Source organism: Balaenoptera physalus, assembly GCF_965194825.1.
Source record: "Balaenoptera physalus genome assembly, chromosome: 4".
Classification (NCBI taxonomy): domain Eukaryota; kingdom Metazoa; phylum Chordata; class Mammalia; order Artiodactyla; family Balaenopteridae; genus Balaenoptera; species Balaenoptera physalus.
Genome location: NC_138891.1, coordinates 52,212,879 through 52,224,274, shown reverse-complemented (window position 1 = coordinate 52,224,274; position 11,396 = coordinate 52,212,879). Strand labels below are relative to the sequence as shown.

The following is an 11,396-nucleotide window of genomic DNA, read 5'->3' as shown; positions in this document are numbered from 1 at the left end:
CATTTTTCCCTCAGGGGGAAAAAAAAGATAGTGGGGATTCCTAGCAAAACAATGTAAACATCATCAGGGTGAAACCATGACTGTAGTAGGAACACTACACTTTATTGCCATTGTTGTTGTTGAATGAGACCCGGAGGAGGGAAGGAGGTCAAAACTGTGCGAGTCTGTCATGGAGAAGGTGCACCCCAGGCGCTAAGTGAAAAGAGCTAGGCCTGGGCTCCTGAGTCTGGCACATAGATAAAATGTTTGTTAAAGACACACTCTTTATCCCCACAGACTCTGACAAAGAACTGACAGCCCGTGGGCCTTTACGGTCCGCAATCCCATGTTAGTTGGCCCATTGAGGGAGATCTGGATTTGTAGCTGCTGCTGCTTTTTTTTTAATTGGTGTGTAGTTGCTTTACTTCTGAAACATCAGCCTACGTGGTTGTGGGTGGCAATCCTGCAGGACCTCAACCAGGAGCAGGGTGGCAGCTGCCCCTTTAGATGGTACAGCCAGCACCGTGCGCTATGCCACTTGCCTGGCCTATGAACGCATTTGAATTTACAACTTCTGGGGTGTGGTTTAAGTTTTTAAAAAGTAGCAACAACAAAAGCAATCCTATTCATGGCAGAAGAACCCTACTTAAGTCAGAAAGAATTAAAACATTTATTGGGCATAAATATATTACATATACACTACAGATACAGTTAGGTATTACATATAGCATAGTATTTGCAAAATCTATACATTAAAATTGATATGGCAGTTTTAATACAATGTATATGAAATAGTCTAAAATTTACAGGAAAACATGATTATTTTTTTTTTTCTCCTAAAGTTGAAAAGCTTGGAATGTATGTCCAACAGTGAGGTAAAACATTTTGTCTTTCAATTTAAAGAATTGTGCAAGGATAACATTCAAACACATTCAGTTAGGGCACTTTTCAATTTTGACAGGAATACTGAATTACTGTAGCCAACAAAACACGGTTAGAAAATGCCAACATTTCAAGTTGATAAGAACAAGGCAGGTAATATGCAAAAAATCTTTTTAAAAAGTTGTTTTCTTTTTAAACAATTTCTTTGAGGACAAAGGGCATTTTGCTTCACATGACTGGAATTTCTTGTGCCAGGGAGGAGTTTGACATATAGAGCATCAGAAAGCCACTCACTCGTTCCTACATATTGCAAAAGGGCAAAGAGAGAAGGTTAACATAACACTTTATTTTATTGTTCATGTGTAATGGCAATATATATATAGTTATATATCAATATCACATACACATATTTGTGATAGAAAACAGTGCCAGATAGTGTAATAACTTTTTGACTGAAGGGATTATAATGACACCGAATAACGGAGAGCAATAAAATAAAGTGCCATCAGCTAGTGTTTCACACACAACAGCTTTCTGGTGGTTAAACAGATAGATAGTATGAAAATCTCAAAGATCAAATATTCATAGCAATTTTGGCTTAAAGTATTATTTCATTAAAAAAATTCCAACCAATTCAGAGAATTTCTTTATAGCAGCAGTTCTGAAGTGTTTCCAAAAAAGGGACTTTTTTTTTTTTTCTCCTGAAGACAGGGTTCTCGTACTCAGTTGAATCTTCATTGCTTAAGAAATGCCTTTTCCCCAAAACACCTGCATGAGATTGTTTCAGAAAATGCAGATGCAGTGTTACAGTGGATCATAATACACATTTAAATAGAGGGATGAGTTTTGGAAGGCCAGAACTTTGGCAAAAAAATTTCACCTTGATGCCAACAGTTTGCAAGGCTAATAATTAAACTAATTATTCTAGTCAATAACAAAATACAGAACTTTCTAGTAGTACTTATTACATCAACGTAGGCACACAGAATAATTCATTGATCTTAGCACTTTCTTTCAAGAGATGATTATGTTTTTCTTGGGTACATGTAAACGTTTCAATCGCTGACAATGGATTTTTTTTGGCATTTAATGCACTAGATGCTCTTTATCTTTAAAAACACAAGAAAATGTCAGAAGAATGACAATACTACAGATGTTGCCAAGGAATGAGACTGACCTAAAATTACAAAAGTATAAAACACAAAAAAATAACATGCTACAAGGGAAAATTAGTACATAAGTACATTTAAAAAATTTTACAATAAATAAAGATTGCACTGTAATTGGCATTTAAAGTACTGTATGCAGAATATAGTATAAATAAACCAAAAACAAAATAATGTTGGTTTCCCCATGACTTTGGTATGGGAATATTATAAGCTAGTACAGGATACTGCATTTTAAGACAACACAGACCAAGCACAAAATAGCTATGATCAAGAAAAACCAAGTAGCAAAAATATACAAAAACAGAAGCAGGGGGATACACTGTGTCTGTTGCACCCTTTTGGAATATATTTGCACCTCCAACTCTTAAATGTCCCTGAGGTACGCGAACATTATGGACTTCATATAAATAATCCAATGACTTTGGGTTAAAATTGATTATCTCATGACTCAGAATAAACATGCAAGAGTAACACTTTGCACTCCAATAGCACCTATAGATCAAGGATCTCAAAGCACTTACGAACATTAGAATCCCCATTTTATTTTTTATTTTTAATGCATGGGAAAACTGAGGCACAGAGAGGTAAAGTGACGTGTTCAGATCACGCAGCAAGTTAGTGACAGATCCAGGGAGATAATCTAGGCTCCTTGACCCCCCAAACACCCTGTGCTTATCACCACCAAATACCATTCCCTCTCCACACATGGCCAGGTCAACCCCACAAAAATAGGAACTACAAATTTAGATGACTCTTTTGGGCTTTATCAATTTTCACCTGCTGTTAGATTAGTATTATGTGCACTGAATTAAGCTACTGAAATTCAATCACTTCATTGATACTTCATTGAATAGCCTAAAGGCAAATCTTCCAAAAATAATGAGCTGATGTGTAAGAAGACTGATCACAATTAGTGTAAGTCATGGACAATGGGCAGAGGCACTAAACTGTCACCAGTTCTCATCATATAATTCTGGTCAAACATAACAGAATATAATAACTCTAGTGATTAGATCAGAAGTAGTTATATACAAAGACAGACAAACAAGTTAAAGCAGCTTTTAAAATAGCTGAACAAGGAAACAACTAACTATTGCACAATGCCCTCGAAAAGTTACTGCTATGAATTGATGTGGTAAAATCTACAATGCTCCATAATTTATAGATGCATTTTGGTTACTTGATTTCTTAGACAGGCAGCTCATAGTGTTAAAATCATAAGAAATACAGATTATTAAAACATTTTAAAGTACACATTTTGATCTCAATGAGCTAAACACAGTTAAATAACTGAGTGACAAAATGGTTGTTTAGGGCAGCCTTATCTGAGTGAACACATCTTCTGTGTGTGGTTGCTGTGTGGTGATACTCTGACAACACTGAAATCCTAGCCCTGTAACTACACACACTGTGATTCATGTTCACAGGTACAGATGATCAAGACATAAGAAGTGACAGGTGAATATAAATTACTAAATGGTGACATGGAAAAAAAAAAATCAAAGGCTTGCAAAAGACATCAGTGAAAACAGAATAGAGGCAAATCTGAAAATTTTAAAAGAAAACATAAGCTAGCTTTTGGTATCTGGTTTGCTTCTTTTTTTTTTTCTTTTTTTTTAAATCCAGTTTAACCTCTTCCTAGTTTTGCATTTCAAAAAGGTGCACCAAAACACTGATATTTTTTTCCTAGCTAAATCTGTAAAACAAGTATATAAATCAAAGAACAAAAGGGCTTAAAAAGGGGAGTATCTGAATAAATGTGTGTATTAAAATGTGTAGCATTAATTAAATTCATACCTCTAGTTTTGTTGGGTTTGTTTACTTCATTAAGAAGTACTGTAATATAAAGGCAAATAAAATGGACAAAGTTGCAAAGCCAACCACAATGAGGGCTGCAAACTGTTCATCAGTAGGCATCATGCTCTTCATTTTGGGATCATCTAAGCTCCCCATGTCCCCTGTAAGCATGACCTCACTTCGTTGTAGTACAAAAGCCGCAGAGGGGCTGAAAGCTCCGCTTAGCTCCTGAGAGGTGTCTAAACAGCGACGACACGCACACACGCGGAACCTGTAGTCTGTGTTGGTCTGGAGGCCTGAGATTTGGAATGTGGCTTCTTCTCCCTTGTACACCTTCAAGAAAAAGAAAAGTCCTGGTGAATAAATTTATAACAACATTGTGATCCCTAAAGTAATAACTGTATAACATTGGGGGCCTTGTAGACCTGGCTTGGTTATGCGAACTCTGCAACAACAAAAAGTACATGGAGAGGCATTTGTCCCAGTTTATATTTCATCTGTAAAGTATTCTGACCTACTCTGAATAAAATAAAATAAATTCAGTGACTCTGCTATTGACAGGAGATCAGGCACTGACCAGAAATGCAGCTGATAAAAGTAATGATGATGCATCTAGCTAAATTTTAATAATTTAGGCTATAAATCAGCAGATGACTTAATTCATACAAAGGGCTCTCTGATCTTGCTGCAAAGAATTAATATTTTTTAATGCAGACAATTAAAAACAGATTATAGAAATAAAGTGCAAAGTCTCAGTTGAATGATTCTTTGACTACTGACTACACCATCTAACACTACTCCATCAAGATAGCCCACCTCCACCCCTAAGAGGTAAACACTATTCTGACTTCTCATTCTGTAATTTGTTTTGCCTACTCTAGAAGTTCATGCAAATGCAATCAAACACTACGCACTCTCTTGTGCCTACGAGATTCATCCGTGTAATCGATTCAGTAGTTGTTCCTTTTACTGAAGAATAAGTACTCTATCATAGGCCTATACTTTGATGTATCCATTTGCTTTTTGACAAGTATTTGCACTGTTTCCAGTTTGGAGTTTTTATATAGGAAGAGTACTATGAACATTTTTGTACAGATCTTGAGGACTTAAGTTTCTCTTTTTCTTGCGTGAATACCTAGGAGCAGAAGGGCTGGGTATAAGTCTACATCTAACTGCATCAGAAAGCTGTCCCAAGCACATCCCTCTGCACTCCTGCCAGCTAAGCATGAGAGTTCCAGTTGTTCCACACCCTCACCAACATTTGTTACTGTCAGTCATTCAAATGGGTGAGTATGGTACCTCAGCTGCACCTCCCTGATGCCTGAGAGTGTTTTCCCCCTTTTCATGTGCTCATTTGGTCACTCACATATCTTCCTTTATGGGGAGTGCGTTCAACTGTCTTGCCTGTTTTCAGTTTGTTTGCTTTTGTTTGTGGTAGCTCTTTAATATGGATGTAAGTCCTCTGTCGGGGATGTGTTGTGAATGTTCTCTCCCAGTTTTGTGTCTTGCCTAATCATTTCTTAAGAAATTTTGTGATGCAGTCCTATTTATCACAAATTAATATTTAATTAATTTAATGGTCTGTCTTAAGTGTTTCCTGTCTGTTTGACCGACCGGTCCTTTTTCCATTAAGAATCTAGGATATTTTCTTCCCCTTTGTTAACACTGACATAATCACCTTGAGGCTTACTACTATGACGACTTGCAATCTACCAGTTTACTTAGAGATTATCAACCTCTGAGTTGACTGAAGAAAACGGGTATCTTTGAGGGAGGGTGGTAGAGGGAGACCTCACGTGGTTCTTCAATCAAAATGGTACTGACCCTCGAAACACTCAGAGGAAATGATAACCACCTTAAAATTACATAAAAATCCACGTCTTATATGAAATAGAGATAGGAAAAAACTAGCTGGAACTCAAGCAAATCAGTAAAGAGATTTGGCTGATGAAATAAACAAGAAAGTAAAATTAACTGAACACTTTGTAGCTGAGTGGCACCGAGTTAGCCTCTGTAAAGCGCTTAAAACATGCCCGGTACATGGGTAAGTGCAGAGAAAAAGTGAGCTATTATTACTACTACTGCTATTTAGAACTTAAAAACAACTCCAAATATATTCTTAAAATACAGTGATTAAAAGTGGACAGGGGGGGCTTCCCTGGTGGCGCAGTGGTTGAGAATCTGCCTGCCAATGCAGGGGACACGGGTTCGAGCCCTGGTCTGGGAAGATCCCACATGCCGCGGAGCAGCTAGGCCCGTGAGCCACAATTACTGAGCCTGCGCGTCTGGAGCCTGTGCTCAGCAACGAGAGGCCGCGATAGTGAGAGGCCCGCGCACCGCGATGAAGAGTGGCCCCCGCTTGCCGCAACTAGGGAAAGCCCTCGCACAGAAACAAAGACCCAACACAACCACAGATAAATAAATAAATAAAGGGAAATGAGACTTAAAAAAAAAAAAAGTGGACAGGGGCATTTTCAACCTACTGACAGGCCACCTTAAGTAAAGCTGTGAATTTTGCCCATTAATACAAATTCCCTAGAAAATAGAGTATTTCCAACAATTTCAACTTTGTCTGAAATACTCTCCAGCTAAAGAGAGTTAGTGGGAATCTACAAACATTCAGTGTTTCTAAAGCCTGGCACATAAACTTCTACAAGCAGGACATGGTACCAGAGAACCTAAGTGCAATTGCCACTCACTTAGTGTTGAGCAAACTGAAAGACAGCAAGAGGATCACAGTTTAGAAAAGGGACCGGACTTCCAGCGTTCACCTGATATTCAGCCTTTTTAAGATTTTTCCTCCCCCATTTTCAAACTTTAGAAGTAGACTTTAAGAGTCTTACTGTACTTCTGTTTAGTGATTAAGCCCCAGAAAACCAATTCTGTTTCTCATATTTTCCTTTATAAGATTTGAAGCACGTTCCTCCTGGTGAGTTACTCTGTTTCTTTAAAGATTGTGGCATGTGTCTTAGCAACTGGGGTTACAGACAGAACTGGGCCGGAGCAACCAAGAACAAAAGAGCTATAAGAAAACCCCCAGCGATCCTGAGAGGCCACTCCTTTCTCACAGGTCACTGTTCCAATGATGAGTTAGTTAAATGGGTATTTTAAGATGAGCTCGTTGTCATGGTGACTGCCCCAAGCCATTCAGGAGTTCAGACTACACCATGAGAGCACTGTCTATGAATTATCTCCCAACATGTGGGTGGTCTCAGGAAAACAATAGTGTACACTTTTTTTTTCTTTAAAGAGACCTTTTCATTGTGAATGTTCTTAATTTCCCAAATTTAGATGCTGAAGTTGGTATTTTCCAAGACAAGTCTTTTCTTCGAAACTGTTGGGACCATTCACAAAGGGAATGATTTGCAACCTTTGGGACCAGCATACTACCAATCCCTTTGCCATCCGAGCTTTGGGTTCCTATCTGCAATGGCCCAGATATACAATCTGTTCTGTCTCTATGGTGGTGATAAGTTAATGTCAGGCTGTTTATGGAGTTGGAGAAAAGCTGCCAGCTAAGCCTTAGCTGCAAGGTTTCTTGATACACCTCTTTCATCAATTCTTTTGGAGGCCTCACCTCCTGAATGTTTACCCTTATCGAAGGGTGAAATATTGTAGCTGCTGGAGCTCTTCTGTGCAACCCCGGGGAACTGGGTCTAGTCTGCTTGGCCACTGGGAAGCACTGGGCAGATTCTTCTCAAGTGCAGGACCAGGAACTGGCATCAGGATGCCAGGTCTAAGTCCTTGCTCTGGCCCTTTCTAGGTCTGTCACCTCGGGCAAGTAACAGCTTTGAACCTTATTTTTTTTCATCTTTAACATGGGGACAGTTACAGTACCTAACTTAACCCCAAGGGGGACTGAGTATTAAATGAGAAACTATGTGAAAAATGCTTTGTGAAAGGAATATACTGGAGATAAGTCATCTTTATCAAATTTAATCCTCCTGATTACTCTGGCAGGTGAGTATTACTCTCATTTTAGAGATGATAAAACTGAGGATCAGAAAGCTGTTCATTTCTCAAGGTCTCAGGTGAGTAAGGGTAGTGGTAGACCCCAGACGAGATCCCACATCTAACTCAAACACCCCTGGCTCACCACTGGAACTGCTCCAGCTCCACTGGTTCCACGTCTTTGGTGGAACCCGTCCTCCCCACCTCAGTCCTCATCGAATGACTATGGTGTGATACCAGGTCCACTTCTCTTGACCTTCTGACTTTGTCTTCCCAGGGAGTCCCACAGCCTCCCTGGTGTTTCCATGAAACACTTCCAGATCACCCCACCCTGGGTCCCACTGCCCCAGAAGGAAAGCACTGCCTTTCCTATATGATGTATGGAAAGCAGCTCCCCAGCCCAGTCTGTGCCAAGGAAAGGCTTGGGCAGCATTTCTGTGACATGGCCTCTTAATTTATGCCAAACAAACAGTGACCTCATGGCTGAAAATCACTTAATAACCTATCCCTACAGATGTCTGAGAGACTTTTGGAAAGTAGATATAAATGTTCATTTATATCTAGTATTAAATGATTTCTATGGTTTCCAGAATTTGCATGGCTTAGCTCCTTCTAAGAAAGTTGGCTCAGAAGTATATTTAATTTCCCAGAAACACAATTCATGGACTCTTGAACATAGACTTTATATATTAATTTTGATGGTACTTCCCAACTCTAACTCCTTAAAGATCCCTAAAAATGTATTGATATTTTGAAAGCAAAGGAGTGCTACTTTTCTCATAACCATTAAGCAAAAAGCTTAGTGAAGGAAAAATGAATATCTAATGGAAGGGAACTTCCTCAATGACAAGTCCAATCGAAAGTTGGGCTATAATTTGTAAATATGTTTTTCTTTTAGCTATTCTTATTGTTTTAATTAGAAGAGCTCCCCCTTTTCACAAGCACTGTCAACACAATGTTTGTTAATATTATCTTTAAAAGTATATATATGATAAATATATTGAGTATGGGACTGTGTTCTATTATCTCCAGAGCAACCAGCACAATGGCTATTAACAAAGCAGATGCTCAGTGAATGTTCTCTAATTAGAACCCTTAAATACTTGAGAGTAGATATGCTTATACCACACTGTTTGAAAAGAGAGGAAAATTACCAGAAGCAAGTACATGTGAACATTAAGTATCAGAACCCGCACACAAACCACAGAGTTTAGAACAGGTGCAGCCATGATTATACAAAATGGAATCGTTAACAAGGATTGAGTTGTTTTCAGTGTATTGACAGTAGTCAACAATGCTTATTAAGCCTTTTGGATCTTAGTTAAGGAAAAATTAAAACAATCCCGATACTGCATTTCCTGAGGATTCTGGTTCCTGAGGTTTGCGATAACTGATTTGTTTTTGTGGACATAATCACAGCCACGCGATCGCAAAATCAGTAAGGTCATCAGGCCTGCAGCACAGCTGAGGTGACTTTTCATGGGACTGTGCCTCTCACCATGGCAGGGCAGCAGGCCATGCCTCTTATCCCTTTGTTTTCATTCATTTTGACAGGGGCACCATTACAGGCTCTTCCTCCTGCCTCAACCCAATTTAAAAGGCATAGTTCCATTTAAGATTATCTTTATTGAAGTAACCAATCATAATATCACAGTAAGTATACAAACAATATTATTTTTACAAAGACTATTTCTGTCCTTGATTTGATGTGCAATATATTTTAAAGTAATTCTGACATGTTTGTTCCAAATGAGAGGATTTAAAGTAATACCCAGATAATCGAAATGAATAATCAGTGACCCTTAATTCAGAGTAACATGCTGTGTAGTTGAAATCTTTGAAATAGAGAGCCTTTGGGGGAGGTTGCTGGAGGCTGGGATCTGGGCCAACGCCTGCACCTCTTTACTAATGCCATCCTTCTCCCAGGAACTGGAGAGGGAGACACAACTGCCCAGCACTGCCATCTACACAGCGCCCTCTCATGCCTGAACAGATCTGACGCTCACAGTAACCCTGAGGCAGAGAATTAGCATCTCCACTTTGACAAGACAGCTGAGGCTCAGAGAAGTGAATTAATTCCTCCAGTATCACATGACTACAGAAGGCAGATTTCACCTCCCTTGCCCCCCAGCTACAGTGGGAATTCACTAACCTGCAGACTTCCTCTGTAGAGGGTGCCATTCTGGGCAGGAATTGTTGCTCCTGAGCCAAAGAGGACACGCAAAGGTACTGTTACTGAACTGCTTCTTGGGGGCACGCTGTTTCCACCCCAACGGGCCCAGAAGCTCTGAGAGCACAGACTATGCTGTTCTGTTATACGCCAGGCAGCCCTCACAGTGCACAGCACCTAACAGTTTCTCAATGAACCAGGGGCCCTACACCTGAACGCTGTGAAACTGAATATAAATTTGTTTCATATGCAATTTAAAATGGATGTGTGCATGAATATTTTTCTGACAGAACGGGTCATATCCTTCATCAGATACTTAAACGCACCTATAAACCTAAAAAATTTAAGAATCAGCAAGACAAATGATAGCTTTTAAATGTTCCCTCCTTGATCTATTCTTACTTTGCTTTGGATTTGACCCTTTATTTACACAAAGATGAAGAAAATGTGCAACAAGACAGTCACAGCCTATTTAACTTCTGTGTTAGGGAATTAAATCACAAACTATTAAAAAAATATGTAGGCTCCAAGTCTTTAAAATAGTTCTCTCAAGGTCAAGAGAAGATCTTTCTTCACAGTAACTTGTGTGATACCACAAAGAATCAATACACATCCCAATACTATATTCTAAAAATGATACAAAATAAAAATAAATTTATACAGAGATGCCATCAAGTTAAAGGTGGAGCTCTATAAATTTTCAGATGCTTCAAAGGTTTTCATAATGCAACAAATCTGAGCACCAACAATATTAATAATTTGTCACAAATTTTGACTTCCAATAGGTAATAATTTCTTGCAGTTTGTTACCCTTTTCTCATCTTCAGTGTTTATATTTAAATTATGTAAAAATCATTGCTGTCTGAACAGGGATATGAATGTGAATCATTTCGCTTTACATTCTTATGTATATATTAAACTGTTTATGTTCTGTCTTGTGAGGCAAAAAAAAATCAGTCACCTGCATATACATACAATTTTCATTCTTTTTAAGAATGCTTTACAATTAATACTGTTTGTTTGAAAAGAAGTTTTAAGCTTCTTGAAAAAAGCTTGTGCTTGAAAGGTTTTCTAAATGGCAGAAAAGCCAAATCAATATATGCATGCATTCTAATACAGAGTAAAACTTTAGGTGAGGACTTAATACTTTAAGTTAATAGACTGTCTCATAATTAGAACCAGATGCTCACCCCACATCATGATAGCTCAACGAAAGAAAGCTAATTACAGAGTTGAAGTCAATGTTTCCAGCAAAATATCAGAAAAAGACTTGGCCCTTGCCATATGTCGCCTGTAAAACTGAGCTAGGGGAACAGAAGGACACTGTTCTATTATGGGTGATGTTTTTCACCTCAGTTACAAACATCACTTCTAAATCCCCCCTATGGTGAAGTTTACTGATTCTCACCACTGCAAGTATAAATCACCCTGTTCCTGTGAAACTGCCT

The 11,396-nt window shown here is 38.7% G+C and overlaps 1 protein-coding gene across 4 annotated transcripts in view; it reads right to left on the bottom strand.

Moving 5' to 3' along the window:
- Positions 1 to 630: 630 nt before the first annotated feature.
- FNDC3B (fibronectin type III domain containing 3B) overlaps positions 631 to 11,396 on the bottom strand; it is a 350,839-nt gene continuing 340,073 nt past the window's right edge. For all 4 annotated transcript variants that reach the window (XM_082458921.1, XM_082458919.1, XM_082458922.1 and 1 more), the window contains one exon: positions 631 to 4,160. In XM_082458921.1, coding sequence (XP_082315047.1) covers positions 3,849 to 4,160 — 312 coding nt within the window. In that variant the 3' untranslated portion in view covers positions 631 to 3,848. The remainder of the gene's footprint in view (positions 4,161 to 11,396) is intronic.